General features: G+C 35.8%; 1 protein-coding gene across 1 annotated transcript in view; it reads right to left on the reverse strand.

Annotated features, from left to right (window-relative positions):
• Window positions 1-16,203, reverse strand: part of LOC135085793 (putative fatty acyl-CoA reductase CG5065) — a 35,285-nt gene extending 19,082 nt beyond the window's left edge. The window contains exons 1-3 of the mRNA XM_063980595.1: window positions 16,152-16,203; window positions 13,097-13,200; window positions 3,831-3,947 (exon numbers count right to left, since the gene is read on the reverse strand). Of these exons, the coding sequence (XP_063836665.1) occupies window positions 3,831-3,947; window positions 13,097-13,192 (213 nt within the window). The 5' untranslated portion in view covers window positions 13,193-13,200; window positions 16,152-16,203. The remainder of the gene's footprint in view (window positions 1-3,830; window positions 3,948-13,096; window positions 13,201-16,151) is intronic.
• Window positions 16,204-19,923: the final 3,720 nt, after the last annotated feature.

Here is a 19,923-nt window from a genome sequence, read left to right on the forward strand (position 1 = left end):
CATTATAATCCAGATATTTTAGCCATTCGGTAAGTATTCTTTTACACTCCCTATATGTTAATGAGTATATTTCAATAGTTTTATTTATTTTATTGTAAATTTGTGAGGATAAATGCGAGTATTGGTATTGAGCAAATCGAGTGTGTACGTTAGTTATATGGGCCACTTTATCTTTCCTTCTTTTTGTTACATTATTAGAGCAGAACTCCATAGAAAGATGTCTTCTTAAAATAGCATAAAGTATATATAGCTTTCTAACCGTCAGTAAGCCAGCATTAGCGTATAAAGTATGAGTTGGAAATATCCTTTTCTTGAAAAACATGACCTTCAACAAAGACCTCTGGGCACGTTCGACCTCCAGAAATTTTGTCTTAAGTGCACCTCCCCATAAAGCAATACAGTATATTGTGACTGACTGTGCTAAAGCGACGTATATATCCTTTAACAATTGTTTATCCGCGATATGTCTCAGTTCTTTAAATATCCAAATCAGTTTCCGCAGCCTACTGGAGACTAGTTCAATATGGTTATGCCAGTTAAGTTTTTGATCCAGTATGACCCCAAGGTATCTAGTCGATTTAACCTTAATGATTTCAGGACAAGCACAATTTAGAATAGAGGTAGAGAAATAATTACAGTTATGAATTTTGATTTTAAAAGTTGTGTCAGGCTGAGACCTATCATGGATTGAGAAACACATGTAATTAGTTTTCGAGGTATTGAGCGTGAGGAGATTTGTTTTTAACCAAACACTAATTTTCTCCAGACCTTTCTCTGCCCGATTCTTCACACAATTCCAAGAGTCCCCAGTAAAAACCACGGCTGTGTCATCTGCATACGAGAATATTTTGGTGTTTGGTATTGTCATATTACAAAGATCATTAATATAGATTATAAACAAGGTCGGTCCTAGGACACTTCCCTGTGGGACGCCGAAGTTTATACTAGCAACTCTGCTCACTGTTTGACCAAGCTTTGTTTTTTGTGACCTATCGTTTAGGTAGCTCTTTAGAAGTTTTAGGGGAGTGCCTCGAACTCCCAAATGTTCCAGTTTCTGTTCAAGGATGGGAATGGACACTGTATCGAAGGCCTTCTTTAGATCCAAGAAAACCGCGAGACATTTATTCTTGTTATCAAGGCCTTCGGCAACCACAGACGTCAGTGCTGCTACGGCATCTTCAGTAGACTTACCAGTACGAAATCCAAATTGTGACTCTGATAAGATGTTAAACTTATTTAAGTAATTTAGCAATCTTTTATTTATGAGTTTTTCTAAAATTTTTGATATTGACGGCAGGACTGATATTGGTCTGTAGTTGCTAACGTCTTCCTCATCGCCACTCTTATATATCGGTGTAACTAGCGATTCTTTAAGTATAGATGGGAAAATGCCCCTATTAAAACAAAGGTTTGTGAGGTGGGTAATTATGGGCAAGATTTCAGACTTTGCAAGTTTAAGGAACTTTGTAGGTACGTTGTCATGACCTGGAGCGCTATTTGTTTTAAGGCTCATTAGAATAGAGTGAACTTCATCCTTGTCAGTCTCAAGAAAGACACAAGAAGAAGACTGGGAGGGAAAATTGAGATCTATTTTAGGTTGAACAGAGCCAGGCGCATTGATAGCATCCGCAAGATTTTTACCAATATTACTGAAATAATTATTAACAAAATTAGCCGATTCATGTTTATTACATTTGATGTTTATTAGTTTTGGATCAGATTTTACCTTTTTCAGATTTGTAATTTCATGTATATTTTGCCAAAGGCTTTTAGGATTCTTTTTGGAGTCTTGCAATAGTTGTCGCTCATAGTTACGTTTTAATTTTTTTATCAAATTATTGCAGAAATTACGGTATCGTCTAAATGTAATCAAGAGAATCTCATCATGCGGATTACTACGAAGTTTTAATTGCATATTATTTCTATTTTGAATGCATTTTAGAATACCTGGGGTTATCCAGGGCTTGATAACTCGTTTATTCTTGGGGATATTTACAGTTTTCGTGTTATCTTTTAGGGTTAAGCAAAGTGTATTTATTAATCTCTCAGTCACCAATTCAGGGTCATTACATAAAAACAGTTCATCAAGGTTTTTATTTCTTAAGTCATTTAGGGCATTATCATAGTTTGTTACCATTCTAGTTTTTATACATTTTGATTCTGGTATATTAGAGTGGGAAAGGTGTAATAGTACCATAGCATGATCGGTTATTGTGGTGTTTAGGACTGCGATTTGAGCGTTTACCTTTTTTCGGTTTATTCTGAGCATAATGTGATCTAGACAATTAGATTCTCTAGTAGGCAAACTATGTCCCAAAAGGACACCATGAATACCTAACATGTCTAAATAATTAGATCTGTTTCTTTGGTCTGAAGTTTTTTCACCTTCTCTATGTATGGTATTTATATTTATATCTCCAGTAATTACTAACTGTGTGTGATTTACTAATGTATCAAGGTGGTTATTTAGCGAAGTGATAAATCCATCCGCATTACTGATGGAGGGCGAACGGTATATAGCTAAGAATGTAAGTGTATTTCTCTGAAATTGTATCTGTAGAGCCGATGCGTTTTCTAAATGTATTTCATTTACTTTGGCAGTAAGATTATCTTTAATGTATGCTATTACACCATCACTTTTATTTAAGTGACGAGATGTGGAGTATGATATGTAATTAGGTATAATCGGAATAGGTTTGTGATCACAGAGCCAACACTCGGTCAAAATAATTAAGTCTGGGTTAAAATTTAACTGCGCGAGCGTGATCGTAAAGTCATTAAAGTTACAATAGACACTTCTAATATTTTGTGTAACTAAGGTAAAGTCATTTTCTCTTATATGTAAATAATTTAGTACGTTATCAGGGTTACAAGATATAGATCTGGCGATATTTAATTGATCGACTTCACTTATAATATTTGTGTTATTATTCATTATTAAAATATAAATAAAATACTCGATTTTTCATCATACTTATCAGAACTACTGACTGAATGTAATGGCTAATAAAATATGTTTGTTTGTATGTAAGTGTGGGTGTGTAATTGTGTAGATGTGTGTGTGTGTTTATGCAGGATTTAACATATGGCTCATAGTTGAATACAGTTATCTTAATATAAAAATAAACTAACTGAATGATACACAAAGTGGTTAACAACATTTGTAAACAAATAATAAACAATCGAAAAGAGACGGTATTACATACGCTTATTACTATCACTGAATTATGTATTGTAAATAACATCACATAGTTATTGCGGACTAGTCAGATATTAATTAGTTGATGTACTTGGGCCTCTGATTTTGAGAATCCTGGAAAACTGGACTGTCATGTGAATAGACATAATATTTTTATTGTTTTTTTTACGTAAATCGATTAAGTTACTGATTCTGAGTCGCTCCTAAAAATTTGGACACTGATTACAAAATCACCATGAATGTGTTTGAAATTCGAATTAAAGGGGATCAAAAAGAGCAAATTACGGTATACTACATAAAACGGAGTCCTGCATAAAACGGGATACTGCATAAAACGAGGTCCTACATAAAACGGGATACTGCATAAAACGGAATACTCCTTAAACGGGGTCCTGCATAAAACGGGATACTGCATAAAACGAGGTCCTGCAAAAACGGTGTCCTGCATAAAACGAGAACCATATAAAGGGACCTTGCATGAAACGGGGTACTGCATAAAACAGGATACTGCAAAGCAAAATTAAATAGATACTGCATAGAACGGGATACTGCAAAATTAAATATATACTGCATAAAACAGGATATTGCAAAAAAAATATCCTGCAAAAAACGGGATGCCTCTTGGTGTTACCTGCGAGCGCTTGAGCTGCATGAGCCGCTCCTGCGGCTTGACGCCGGCCTTGTCTCGCAGCAGCAGCAGCAGCCGCGCCGTCGCCGGGCACGTGCGCAGCAGGCGCTCCACCAGCACCTGCGTCATCATCGTCAACGTCAGTCGGGATAGAATAAATAAATAAATAAATAATAATAAATAAATATCCTTGGACATTTTACACTACGCTTCTAAAGCCTGGTCTGTGAGCACTAGGCATGGAAATGATTGCTATTTTTCATTCATTTTCATTCTATGAAATGATGATTTTTTTTCATATGATTTCACATGCGAAATTTCACAGGCAATGATTTTTATTCGCAGTGTTTTAATGTAGCTCTTTCATATAATGTGCTACTTTTAATGAAGTATGAATTATGATGAAGGATTGCTAATTAGCTAAAATATGAAATGTAACAATATCTGTTTCATTTATGTCGCACAACAAAAAACAAACAGTTTCACAGCACATTAATAACCGCGCGACTAATGAAAATCATTCATTTCATCTGCCTGCTATCTAATGAAATCACACGAATCATGACAAGGAAATCTAAACCTTACACCTTTGAGTTTAAAGTTCATATTTAAAATGCCCAGTTTCGTCCGTCATCACATCTCTTGTCCTTTTCTAACACGCACATGATCAAATCATTCCTTCTTACTCGCTCGGTCGCTTCGCAGAGCTGCGCTCACGAACTTCGCTCGAATGAATGAATGAAATTCATGTGATTCGTGATTTCGTTGACTATGAAATTATAGCAGTCTATGTGAAGTAAAATAGCAGGTGTGATTAATGAAATTCATTTCATATGATTTTTCACCTGCTATTCATGAAATGTTCCATGCCTAGTGAGCACGTAGAATTTTGTCCAATGACCCCAAGCTACCCATCCTTATCGCTCGCGCGTAATTATATTTCTGTAGTGAGTGTGCGAGCACGACAGCAACATAATTACGTGCGAGCGACAAGGATGGGCAGCTTGGGGTCATTGTACAAAATTCTACGTGCTCGCAGAATAGAATAGAATAGAATAAAATGTATTTATTTAATGCAGGCCAGACTATAGTCCCAAACTAAGCAAAGCTTGTACTATGGGTACTAGACAACGGATATAAACATACTTAAATACTTTTTTTTTGTAAATACATACATATTATACATAGTAACACCCAGACCCGTCAAAGAAATTAAAATTCATAATTTCAATTTCTGCCCGGCCGAGAATCGAACCCGGGACCTCTCGGCATAGTAGTCAGTTTCCGAACCACTACACCAAACGGCCGACGAATGCGCGCCGTGATAAAATCTTCGTCTAAATCGATTTTAGACAACAAATGGGAGTATCACGAAAAATCGATAGAACGTCAAATTCGGCCAAAACAACGCGTTCGCCGTGCAGCCTCCGTGCAAGATGACGAAGCACGCATCCTAGGCCTTATAGCTCTTTTAAAATGATAACATCCTAGTATACCTAAAATGTTTTAATGAAACTTCGCAAATTAAAAATAGCTTTAAAAAAGTTTCAAACTAGCACGTAAGTATTAGTATCTACCAAGCCTTAAGGCTTGGTATTTCTTCTAAAGTAGGTATTTCGCGCTGTCAAAATCTGCGCGCGCAATTCTTCGCCGAAAACAGCGCGTCAAAGAGCTCCCGCCACAATTTCCAGCTACACAGTATAGAAATACGCAGTTGGTTAGGTTAGGTTGACTTCCTTCCCTTCAAGCGTCACACTCACAAAACTTTCTAATAGAAATCATATTATCCAAGTGATACAAATTAAAACACCTTTCAGACTTTTTGGGAATATATTCTAGAATCGAATAAATATAAAATATAACTGCAGAAGTAAACACGGTTCAAAGTGGCTGTGGCGTCGCCCGACCTTCTGGAAGTTCTGCGCCGGCTTAAGAATTTCAAGATTACGTCGAGCGATTGGATTTTTTTTTTATGATAAGTTACTCTTAGTAGCGATTAATTATTTAGAGCTTGGATAATAAATTTAATTATAGTTGTTGCAATTCACGAAGCTTTGCATGTGGTTAATAACATTAATCAGTATAGGTACGCATCAATTTTTTTCAGTCTCTTTGTTTATTAATAAATAAAAATATCATACTAAAATTGCAGAAACATATTTGTTTGTATTGGTCTGGGTGTTTTCTTTCTATGATATGTATGACATATGTACGGGGTTCTGTACCTATCGAAAATTGCTATGAGCATCACACGCGGTTACCTGCGTACCTCTGTGCACTCATGGGAGTTTAAGCAGAGGTCCCTAGAGTTTGACTTTGAGCTTTGTTTATAGTCATTACGAAGCAGACTGATGGGAAACTGCACTGTCTTGAATTCGAAAGGGTAATTTGACGGTGTTTGGGGAATTCTAGGAATAAATACAGAGTCTCCTCATTGAGATTGAGATTTCAATTTGAGATTTCACTTGACATTGAACACAATCTGAAATGGAGTTTTCAAACACTTGTAAAAGTAAAAAGTAATTAAATCAAAGGCACTAAGTAGTATTGATATCAACTTCGAAGAAAATGACTGCCAAAATTACTTTCTACCCGTTCCACACGTCTTTCATGAATTATATTAAGGTATTGTTAAACTAAATTTCAAGTAGATTGAACCAAGGAATCACTTTGTCCCATACAAACTTTGCCCCCTTTTTTCACCCCCTTCATTTCATGACCCCATTTCGGAAAATCTTTTCTTATGAGATGCCTACGTCATAAAAAGAACACACCTTCCAACTTTCAGGTCTCTACGATATCCGTCAGTCATTTAGGACAAAGCATTTTTATTAGTTGTTCAAAACTCTATCGTTCCAGGTATGTCATTGACAGGAGGGCGCTACTATCTTAATGGGTTATTCATTAGTCCACTTGACATTTCAGAATCGTTTGACTTTAGATACCTAAGCGATTTGATATTCGGAGTCTTTTAATGAAATCAAGTTCTGGAATAACTTGAGGTGTTGTACCCGATCAAGCTTTTCATTGCAGGACAGTTAAATAGTTTTATTATTAGTTTCTTCTCTAAGTCTTAATTTGTCAGAGTAGGTAAAGGCTCCAAGAGAGCAAAATTTAGCTTTATAATAGTTTTTAAATTTTTTCTTGAAATATTTGACGCCTTGTAATCTCTTGTAATCTCTCGTTAATATAGGTCCACACAAATAAAGAATGTTTGACTTCGACTTTAATAATTATGCTCTTACATAATTATAAATAAACTAGCTTTCCGCCCGCCGCTTCGCCCGCGTGGAATTTTTTGGTTTTTATATGGGTCATTCCACAAAAATATGTCAACTCTTAGTCCGTGCCAAATTTCACATGAAATATTTGTTAATATTTTATTCCAAAATTGTTAAATAACAGCTCGCAATGTGCTTTATTCATCACCCATTTATATATTTTGTAACTATTTTTAAAACATCTTAAATTACTTTTGAATGACCCAAAACGTCATTCCCTAGGCATGTCCGTACTCCAAAAGTTTATGTTTTGGGACCCACATTTATAAAAACATCAACTTTATCCTTTGTTTTAATTAACGAATAATCTATTTAAATGTCCTATATTACACCAAATTCTATTAATATTTTGCGGTTTCAATAAACAATAATTTGATTTTCTTTAGTTGAAAAAGAGTCTACAGCTTTTAGCGTCATTCCCTCGCCACGCACTGATTTTATAATTTTGCGCTTTAATATGTATTTAGAGTGAATGACATTTAGTTGAGTTTAAAGTACGATACGAAGTTATCCTCAGACCATACTGGCTTTGCGGTAGCCGTTTTTTGAATTAGTGCAAACGTGCCAGTTGTTGCGGAAACATGTGTTAATCCAGTCACTTCGTCAGTCCCTAGTTGAGTAGCTTTATTGATTACAATAGGAGATTGTATACAGTGTGAGTCACGTTAAAGTGTACATATGAAAATAGATGAAACTAGACCTATTTTTATCGACAAAAAAGAGGTCAAAAATTTTTTGAGATTTTTTTTAAATTTTTTATAGAATTTTTTTTCTTCAAATTACTTATTGTAAAGAAAACGTAATAACTTTTAAACTAAGCGGTATATCCTGATAAAATAAAAACAGTAATAATGCTAAATAACAGGCGATACTAAAAAAATACATAAAATACACAAAAAATGCCAACAAATAATAAAAAATAATACTTTTTGAAAAAAATCTGCTTAAAAATTCGTGTTTTTTTTGGTTATTTTATAAATTTCTCCAAAAAATGCCCCTATAACCGGTGGTTTTTATTACTTTGTATTATTTTCTATCGTATTATCTTTGTAAAACCAAAAATCGCATGTCTCTATCCCTATCACAACATTTGCTATGATCGTTTGAACAAAGGCCTGCCACAACATTATTCTCCGCTACAGGTAGAGACAATTTAAATTTTAACTAAAATGCTTATTTTACTTCGAAATCTTTTGTTTTTATTTGAAATCTAACTTGTCTTTATCAAAATTACAAATCTAGAGCCATTTTCAGTTTTGTTGTTAACGAAGCGTTGAATGGCGCGCCCGGAGAGGCTTAGTTCAAACGATCATTGCAAACGTTGTGATAGGGATAGAGACATGCGATTTTTCGTTTTGCGAAGGTAATACGATAGAGAATAATACAAAGTAATAAAAACTACCGGTTATAGGGGCATTTTTTGGAGAAATTTATCAAATAACCAAAAAAACACGAATTTTTAAGCGGGTTTTTTTCAAAAAGTATAATTTTTTTATTATTTGTTGGCCTTTTTTGTGTATTTTATGTATTTTTTTAGTATTGCTTGTTATTTAGCATTATTACTGTTTTTATTTTATCAAGATATACCGCTTAGTTTAAAAGTTATTATGTTTTCTTTACAATAAGTAATTGAAAGAAAAAAAATTCTATAAAAAATTAAAAAAAAATCTCAAAAATTTTTTGACCTCTTTTTTGTCGATAAAAATAGGTCTAGTTTCATCTATTTTCATATGTACACTTTAACGTGACTCACACTGTATAATTAAATAGTATTTACGTGTGGTTTTTTGGCTATTTTCGGCACATCGTATTAAGCATCTTATAATATAAAGTTAATCTGCATTTGTGTTAAGTTTTACTCCAAATCGTCAGTCCCTAGAGCGTCAGGCCCTAGCTTTAAACGGCACTTGGGACTAAATTACTAGTTAGGGAATGATGTTTTTTATATAGTGATAATAAACAACTACATTATGTATATTAACTCATCTATAAATGTTAAGGTTATATGTTTTATACTTTATTAGAAGTCAAAGTCATATAGGAGTAATGTAGTATGAAAAAAATGAAAATTATAATTTCTCCTAAAATAAAGCATAAAGTGACTGGCCGTTTTAGACGTAATATAATTAATTAATAAACTATAATTTACACTAATAAAGTATTCAAAAGCATCTTAAAAAAGTTACGGACAAAATGACGTCGAAAATATACAGATTTTTATGGAATGACCCATATAACCTATTACACTCAGATATAATGTGGCTTTCTATTGGTGAAAGATTTTTTAAAATCAGTTCAGTAGATCCCGAGATTACCCCTTACAATTTAACAAATATACAAACACACAAACTTTACCTCTTTATAATATTAGATTATAGATAGGTAATTTGAAACCCTATTTTGTTTTATTCTTTTTTTTATTTTAAATATTTCACGATCCAAACTAATATTTACTGTAAGTAAATGCTAAATAGTAAATATTAGTTTGGATTGTGAAATATCCTACTAATATTATAAAGGCGAAAGTTTGGATGTCTGGATGTCATGATGTCTGGATGTTTGTTACTCTTTCACGCAAAAACTACTGAACGGATTTTGTTGAAACTTTACAGTATTATTGTTTATAACCCAGATTAACATTATGACGATATGTGGCAAATAAATTTCAATAAATAAATAAGACGTGTCTAAAAGCGCCATCTATCGTCATTGGTTAAAATCTACAGCACTGGACAAACTACGGTATGACGTTCGTAAATATTCATTCGGGGGAAACCGTGAAACGCCATCTATCAACATGGGTAAAATGAGGTAAAACATCATATCTAACGGGGGTAAAACGAGGTCCACGCGAACGAAGTCGCGGGCGGCCGCTAGTTTATAATAGGTAGCTTTCCCTCCGCAACCTTATTGGTATTCCATGTATGTGTCTTTTAACTGAGTTCTGTTAAACATTTCATGTAAAATTTGTCCAATTATAACTCTATTTACATCTGCATCTGTAAGCAAGGATTCATGTTCTCCAGCCCAGATGCCGAGTAAACAGAATCGTCTTTCAGTGACGTGCAGCTGCCCCTATATTTGACCCACTGACCTAATTTTTTATTATTTATTTGTGTCAGTGTGCTCTTCTTAAGAGTGAAGACGATTGTATGTAGGTACTATTAAAATGTAATTTTAACTCATTGGTTTTGTCTCATATTTGAGGAATGTATCATGAGTTGAGTCTTAGTTTTAAAGGATGCCAACGATTTAAATTTCAATAGGTAGACAAAATTCAGAATTCTTAATTATCAAAAATTTTAGCTTTCTCCAGTAACACTGGTATTATTATACTGTGACTCATCAAAGTCATCATTGTCAAAAATATTGACAAATCGAGAACTGTCACGGCCAAAAAACTGGCACGCGTCCGTCCTCCGTAAGCGCCACCGCGCGACTGATTGAGATTGTCCAAGCCGTCATGGGCGATTTTTTCCACATTTTTTAACATAGTAACTAAATAAGACGCAATATAAAAATTTCATCCGTTAAAAGCCCTCAAGTTATTTCTGAACTTTAGTTTAGTAAAAGATTCAGAATCTCAAATCGCTTATTTTAAAAATAAAATCATAATTAGAAAACGAATAGAGGTAACTTTGGGAATTTATTCTATCGAGTCAACTTCATCAAATCGTGTTTCCATCCGTTAATAGCCCTAGAAAATATCCTCAACTATGCCCAAAAAAAATCTTAGCCTTTTATTTTACTGTTTAGTACCTCAAAAATGAAAAATGAAAACCTCATTTTCGCCATTTTCTCTGTTACCCGGCCTTGCTATTCAACTCAAGGACAAGAATTTGTATTTACTCAGAAAGTGTTTATTCGTGATCTACTAGATATATAGGTATTAACCGCAGAAAAGTTAACAGTACAAAGTATATTGTTAGAATCGTATTTCGCACCTAAGCCGCGAAGTATTTGTCATCAATCCATTCGTAAAACTGTGTTTAATCTAAAAATACATTTATAGGAAAATCAGGTAGGTAAATTATTTTTTCGTTACAAAAAGTACAAGTTGTACTACGGCATATTAATTCACAAGTGTCAAAAGTGACGATTCATAGTAAAACCATTATTTACTAGTAAACACAGTTTTTCTACATTATTTGCACAAATTAATATAGGAAATCCCCTGTGTGGTACGAAACCCTGAGATGCATGTTGACTCATCCTTTGTTGTTTGTTCAATTCAAATAATATATTGTCAAATATTCTATTTCAAATAGGAGGTAGATGGAATGGAAAAATCTGTGAAATAATCATGTATCACAGATAGTCCAGTCAATGAATGCTTTAACGACGGTGTAGAGAGAAATCCGAGGAACACAATTTCAGACCTCGGGACTTTATTTAGACTAGTTAGGAGGTGAACATAGCAAAAGTCCCCGCCCTTAGTCCTTGAGCCGGCGGGTTTTTCGCTTAATCCTCGGAAACTATGCGTCCTAGTGACATGACTACTATGATCCAAAAAAAGCTTATTCAATTTGGTACAGGTGAGACAGTCAAGTTTTTCTATAACTTTTATAGTTTTCATGGCATCTGCTCTAGAAGGTCTGTAATATTGGAAATTTTATTTATGTCTTACAAGAAATTGAAATGTACAACAGACTCCTTATTCTAAAGCCTTGCAATAGAGATTAAACTTGAATAGTAGATTATTGTCAATAACCTACGCACAGTGGGTTGAGTTTACAAGTATTGTAAAAATTACTAATTTTTTGTCCCTTTCCAACAAAAAAAAACTGAACTTAGCTCGACTCGTGTGGTTATTCGCATGATTGTATAACTTGTTGGCGCGTTGTTGGATTCTCTGTAAGCCTTCAAGCAGCTTTCTAAATAAATAGGTAAATAAACCTACTGGGGAATAAATAATTTTATTAAATTAATAAAATGAAAGTTACTAATATTAATAGGTTTCCTTTTTTAGGGTTCCGTAGTCCTGACAATCCTTATAGTTTCGATATGTCTGTCTGTCAGTCCGAGGTTTTGCTTGCAAACTATTGGCACTAGGAAGCTCTAATTTTGTGGAGGTATGTATATTAAAATCACGCTGACAAAACGGTAAAATAAAATAAAAAAATAAAAAAAATTTTGCTATAGTTTATTTAGGTCACAAAATGTAGTCAGAGGTACATTTTAGCGACACAACCGAGCCTTCTTGCATTGTGTTGTGGAAGCGACGCGGAAACATCCACTCCAAGTCGATGCACTTTGTCAATCGACCTCACTCAGCATTGTCAATATTTATGTTTGTTTATTGATTGAGATCAATAGCAACTAGCAAGGGAATATGAGAAAATCTAAGCCTACTTGAATTATAACGTTTGCTATAAGAAAAATAAAATGCCTTCAGCATTGATCGTCCAATTTATAGAACGTCCTTTACCAAGCACTTTTACACGTCTTACTGCCAATACAAACACAAACTACAAACATGGGGAGTGTAGGCCAATTCGTCCATTTGCATGTGGTATCGTGCACCTTCAGTGAAGACTCAATAACGTGATGATGGTGATGGTACCTACCTATAGCTGGCCCTGACATTGTGAAACCCCCTAGAACTAATACTGTAACGCTCTTATGCTACCGGTTGTAATAGAACAAGGATTCCAAGACAGCTATCCCCCGGGACTACTCAACCCAACCTTATCTGGTAAGGTTTCATTGGAGGCAAAGTTGTAGATCCTGGATATACAGGAGTAGCAGTGGTAGGAAAGTGTAGTGGAATAAGTCCCGTTTATAATAGAATACATAATAGAACGCAGCGTGGGACGTCCACCCACAAGGTGGACCGACGACATCGTAAAGGTAGCAGGAAGGCGCTGAATGCAGGCCGCTACCAATCGATCAACATGGAAAGCATTGGGGGAGGCCTATGTTTAGCAGTGGACGTCCTGTGGCGGAGATAATGATGATGATGATAATAGAACAACAAGTAAGACTGACCTTGCCCAAGAAGCCGGTGGCTCCCGTGATGAACACCGTTCTCCCGGCGAAGAACTCCGGTATACCAGGTGTCGGCTCGTCGTGTAGCACCACCATGATTGATTCTGGGGGAGAAGGTGGCTCAGATTAGTGTTATCCTACTCGTACTTCGAACAAACTACTAGCAGCCGCCTCTTGTGAAAAATATTATTGGCAGGTAGTTGCTAATTGCTCATTAGATAGGCCCCCTTGATTGATATTTATTGTCCGTGGTGCATAATCTTTTCTTAAAGGTTTTCAACCTTTGTTTGTCACCTGTCATCCGCTTTGCAATGGAGGGAAGTCGAACCTTAATTTCGAACTCCTCCTATGTTCTTCTGATTAATTTCGTTGCGGGTCCAATGACAGTTAACTTTCCCCAGGGACAAACTTGACCTTAATTGGTTGGGTTTTTATGGCGGTCAAGCTGTAGATCCTGGCTGCAATGTTGGGAACGAGCGGTGGGAATAGTCCCGTTTTTTTTAGCAGCCGCCTGCGACTTCGTACGCGTGGACTCTGTTTTACCCCCATAGGCCGCTTGTAAACACCCGTTTTTTGACGGTCCGTGTCGTCCGGTGAAAAAGCGGATGTCTACAAACGGCCTTAGGGGTGGAGTTTCGGAAAATCCGTTCTTTGCGAATGTCTACATCTTATAAGGACCCTACCTGCCAAATTTCAAGTTTGTATGTGTTATCTTTAAGCTTATAAATCCGTGACAAACTGAATTCCACGCGGGCAAAACTTAGCGCGCTCCGTTGCGGGTCCTATGACAGTTTAACTTTCCCCCGGGACAAACTTGACCTTCACTGGTTGGGTTTTTATTCAAGCTGTAGATCTTGGCTACACAGGAGTCACAGCGTGCAGCGGTGGGAATAGTCCCGTAGTAGCCAGCGCTATTCTTGTGTGTGCTGTCCCTAGAAGTAGGAAACTAGGAATCGAATTTGGTCCGTGTCAAACAGGCGGAACAACGCGTAGACAAAAGACAAACATTAGCAGTGGTCCTCGTATTAGTAAATACTCAAAGAATCCACAACAAACAGAGAACATTATAACAAATATTGTTTACTAGTCGTCGACATAGAGACGTGCTGGTTGACGTGACCCCGCTTGCTATAGGTAACTACGAGTACATAATAATTAATAGAAAAATAAATAATAATTTAATGAAAAGCCCCGACAAAAGATTGTCGTCTTATCACTATGAAGCGATCTCTTCCAGACAATCTAATCAAAAAGAAATTCAATTAATTATTATAACTAACTGTTATTACAGTTAGGGTTGATGGCATTTTAAAATTAATGTTTCATATTAATTCATTCATTTATCAATGTTACAAAAGTTCCAACAATAGGTACAGTACAGTCAGCGTCAAACACTTCGTGGCACACAAAGTGGCCAAAAAGTTGACAACACAACCTTATTCTTTTTGGCTAATTTGGCCGTGACAGACTATAATAATATGACACTGACTGTACCTAAGTACAATGTTTGATTTATGTTAAACTAGCTTTCCGTCCGCGACTTCGCCCGCGTGGAATTTTGTCTGTCACAGAAAAACTTTATCGCGCGTGTCCCTGTTTCACAAACCGGGATAAAAACTATCCTGTCCTTTCCCGGGACTCAAACTATCCCTATACCAAATTTCATCAAAATCGGTTTAGTGGTTTAAGTGTGAAAGCAAGACAGACAGACAGAGTTACTTTCGCATTTTTATTATTAGTAGTATAGATTGCAACTTCATAAAGGTATGTAGGTACTTAGGTGTTGTTCCAATGATCCTCATTGTAATGATATAATTTTGTAATTACTAGCCGAGATGAATGACATAGTTTGCGTGCTTGTGTGCATACAAATCGGAAACTATAGATTGACCTTAGATTAATCTCGCCTAGATGGATACAAACGCTTCGTCAAAAGCGAGGCAAAAATCTTGTGTCATTACCGTGAAAACGTTTTAAAAATGTTTAAATTAAGATTTTTTGTCTGGGAGCTTTTAGAAAGCTTTTATACGGTCCAACACTTTAATACTTATACAGTGGCAATAATCAAGTCTAAAAGACTTTAACTGTAATGTCCTTTAATTAAAACCAAAGCTCCCGCAGTAGTCGTAGTGTACAAAACTACCCACCTTAATATTCTGAGTGATAACTTAAGTATGGAAAGTTTCGACACGGCAAAAATCTCTATAGCTCAGTGCAGCAATCACTCGGATTCAAAGCTCATGGGTTCGATTCCCATTTGAGACAGCTGCTTTTTATGAATTCGCGATTTAAGATCTATAGTATTTATTTATTTAAGGATCTATATCTATAAAAGCGAAAGGACTGACTCACTCACTCATCAGCACGAAATCTCAGAAACTACAAGTGCTAGAAGTCTCAAATTTTGCATGGCGGTTCCTTTTAGAAGGTAGATGCTTAATAAGAACGGATTTTACGAAACTCCACCCCGAAGGGGATAAAACGGGATCCACGCGTACGAAGTCGCGGGCGGCCGCTAGTATCTAATTTTGATAAGAGTTAAAACAAAAAAACCTAAAAATTCAAGTATACAGGGTGGAATTTTGTAATGCCACTAGAAGGGAAAGTACTCTTAATACTATAGATTGAACATTTTACTCAAAAAACATTCCTTTATTTTTAAAAAGAAAATGAACTGCATTCAAAGATTTTCGAAAAATTTTCGAAAATTCACCACCATACCATTTTTTTTTGTAAATAGGTAGGTAATTAAAATAATTTAAGATTTCATGGTTTTCCTTTCATTTGATTTATCAGGTTTGTTAGAGATTTCATCCTTATACTTATCCCTAACGATCGATGCAACAAAAATACAGGGTGTAATTTTCAACAGATTTTAGTTGGTTCGATTCCCGGGTGTGACATACAATTTTTTGGAAATATTTGAATGCAGTTCCATTTCTTTTCAAAAATAAAGGAATATTTTCTTTGAGTTTAATTTTCTATCTACAGTATTAAGAGAACTTTCCTTCCAGGTGGCATTACAAAACCACCCTGTATACACTAATATACTCACCAGTAAATTCAGCACTTCGTTCTCGGTATTCCAGTGGTAGTCAACCTCAGGAGTCGCTTTTGCAACCAACCGTCGCGGGAAGCTGATGCGACTAGTCTGCCGGCACTCGCTTCGGACGGACTGTTAAACCCAAACGGCGCGCGCGCAGATGCTCAATTGCTCACTGCGTAAGTGCGTGCGCTGCAAATACAAGTTCAAAAGTTACTGCATGACGCGGATTGACGCGTCTTTGTCACGCGAATCTGTCAATTCCTAGTTTAAAACTACAGTAGAATCCGTTCGAGCCGGAAGATGTAGCGTGGGCAGGCCTCCCACTAGGTGGACCGACGATCTGGTGAAGGTCACGGGAAGTACCTGGATGGGGCAGCGCAGGACCTGTCGTTATGGAATCTTTGGGGAAGGCCTTTGTCCAGCAGGGCGTCATTTGGCTCGAAACAAACGAACGAAATATTACAAACAAGGCTAGACTTTTTCGCGCGAAAACTACTATTTCGGCCGTTTCGCTGCCGTCACGTGGGCGTAAGTTGTCAAAGTCAAAGCTTATAATAGTACTTAGGTCCTTTTCAGGGCGCTTATAGGTACACATCCTAAATTTTATAGCTTGCAATACCACCACTTCGGTACAACATTATGGGCTGGTGCTCAGAAGAAGTGTCATGGCGGAAGAAACTCAGTCAAATTGAAAAATGAAAAAATAATATTAATTGTTTAATCTGTTGTTATCAAATCGCAATCCATTTTTTTTTTCAAATTCAAATATTATTTTATAAATTATTGTTTGTTATTTAATTTGTGATTAAGTAGGTAGGTAATTCCCAGAAAACTGAATTGCATTGGATTTGAACGAGTCAACATAGCATTAACATAACAAACGTCAAAAGTCTACAATCTAACATTAAAACTATTAGCTTAACAAATCTAGTAGTAAAAGTAATGATTGTTCAACCACAAGTTCAACTAAAAATTCCTTAGAAGATATTGTGGTAACGACGGGCAACTACGCCAACTACGGAACCCGTTTTAATGGTTTGCGACGTGAAATAAAATGATCTTGACCCTTGACCTCTTTATAAGGAGCTCATTTTTATCCGATCCAAATCATATTAATAAATTCCTTTTATCTTCAGCGATTTACGACGATGTTCGTATAAAATTATGGTTATTATAATAATGCAAAGCCATAAAGCGGTAACCAATGCCGAAAGGTCGAGTCACAAAACAATTAATATTGCTGTTAAAATTCGCAATCACTGACAATCATTGTTTTGTAGATATGTATCTATGACCCCGACTGATGTTGTGACGTCATCTGACGACGACAATAAATAGGGAAACTTTTATACAATTCAAAGAAAAGGCACCCAAAGAACACGTAAAGGGGCAACATTTATACAATCACTAGATGAAAACCCGGCTTCGCTCGGGTGAAATTTGACCCATAATACACAATTCTAGGTGCAAAATGTAGATAGATGTTTCTGTAGTCATCGGTTCTCAAAGAATATTAAATATAGATTCATATAGCTTCGTTAGTTGTGTTTAATAAATATGGTAAATAAAAACTGCAAAAGTTTTTACACAAATTATTTTTATTTTAAATCAACATTCAAAATAAACTAAGACAAATTAACAAAACAATCAAATTCAATCGTTAATATAGGTTATGTAAATAACTCTTATTAATAGTCAGAAAAGTATTATGTCAAAAAATATTTTTACCATTTGTTGACATCAATATTTACTTAAAAACTAAGTTTAACGCGGTTCCAAAGCGCAAGCGTCGAAGAACCGCAAACAAACTACGTCGCATATTTTTAAGGTTTACTCTCCTCTATAAATCTCTTTGTTTTAAGTTTTTTGATACAGTCTGAAAAAGTTGGTCTTTATCTGGGTCAGGTATTTCTGCACACACAAATTTATCATTATCTACTGATGACCTTGGTTTATCTTAATTTCTTAGAATAATAAGCATTATGCGCACGTGGAAGCCCACGTTTCTGAAATTCAATAGTGTAAAACCTCGCACTCGGTATTCCAAAAATATGTTTTATTGTAATGTCATCTAAAAGTTCCTCCAATTTAAGTTTAAAAATTCTGGCAATTAAATCGGGTCTATGTTCTTTTTTAGTGCCTTGTAAATTATCTAAAATTTCTTGCCAATTCGGATTGCACGTAACATTGAACACATTCATAAATCATAGAACCAACTGAATGTACTGATACTTAAATGGTGTTATTTGAAAGTGCTAAATATAAATAGTTAGTCCTGGGGGGGCTAATATTCTGTACTAAACCTGCTTGAATATTTACGTTTTTTCGGGGGTCTGCCCGCCATTTGATATGTTTTCTTTCTCTTCTTCTTCTAAAGAAATAAAATCACTGCCGACTGACAGCAGCTGTTTTTCCTTGTTGTCTGAAAAAGCATCATCACTGCTGACTGACAGTAGCTGTTTTTTCTTGTTGTCCGAAGAAGCATCATCAATCATCAATGAATCCTCGATTAGCGTCAACTCTTCGTTATCAACCTTAAAAGAGAAATATATTTATGAATAGCCAATTGAAAGCTTTAATTTAAAGATTTAATTTAAATTTTTAATGCTATATTGTGTTACTCTTATTAAACAAATTTAATAAGATGGGATGAAAAAATACACCACATGCAGGAATTGAACCTACATCCTCGACTTCTCCGTTGTCGCGCTCTTACCATCTGAGCTAACTGAGTTTAATAAGAGAAATATATTTTATTTTTAGACAAATATTCAAATAATAATAAGTATTGTAAATGTATGTAGGTGTAGGTATATCCTCCCACCTCTATATTTATTTTACTTTACTCAGTGACCTACACTATTAACTTACCTGAAAGTCATCAAATAAATCTTGTGATGCAGCAGAAGCAGCTTTTTGCTTTTTAGGAAAAAGGTTTCATAGTGAAGGAGTCTATTCCGTTATCAGAAAAAACGGTGCAAAAATCGTGTCTGTTTCTACACTCGCGAGCAAAAGTATGGAATCACTTACATGAAGTTGTTTCCACGCGATCTTGTGTACTAACGAATTTGTTAGGAACAAAAAAAGTGGCACCATTTTAAAGATTAAACTTTTATCTTTAAATTGATACCAAATTCATTTAAATCACACCAGTATTTAAAAAGATATCCAGGCTGATGTGAAGAAGTAACGAAAAAGACATGTATGAACTGTTTGATACGTCGCGAGTTGCGGCCTATTTACCCCCTATAAAAGCACGCGTTTTCAGATTTTTGCTTTCACACGTTGATTCATACACATCTCCGCTTCTTTTGACACTTTACCTGGGATTCTACACCTTCAGAAGCAGCACAAATCGTTGCACTATTGCAAGAAGGGCTCAGCCAGCGGGCTGTCGCACGTCAGCGCCACATAAGCCAGTCCTGGGTTTCGAAAGTTTTAAGACGCTTTCGGGAGACTGGTGGCTTTATCCCGAGACCAAGTTCTGAACAGCGCCGGTGCACATCGCAGAGGGAAGACCGTTTTTTCATGGCAACCTCTCTATGAAATCGTCATTTGACTGGAATCGACGTCCAGCAAGAGCTCAGAAATGTTCGTAGGATAGCTGTTAGCGAGTAGACAGTTTGTCTAAGACATAAGCAATAGAATTTAACTCCAAAAAGGCCTGCCACAGGCTCGAAACTGACGGCAGGTCACCGATAAGCACGCTTTCAATTTGCTCGTACATATCTCGATGTTAAGTCGAGCAAGCCACCCCCATAAGCCACTGTTTCAGCGAACC

Source organism: Ostrinia nubilalis, chromosome 29 (genome assembly GCF_963855985.1).
Source record: "Ostrinia nubilalis chromosome 29, ilOstNubi1.1, whole genome shotgun sequence".
Taxonomy (NCBI): Eukaryota; Metazoa; Arthropoda; class Insecta; order Lepidoptera; family Crambidae; genus Ostrinia; species Ostrinia nubilalis.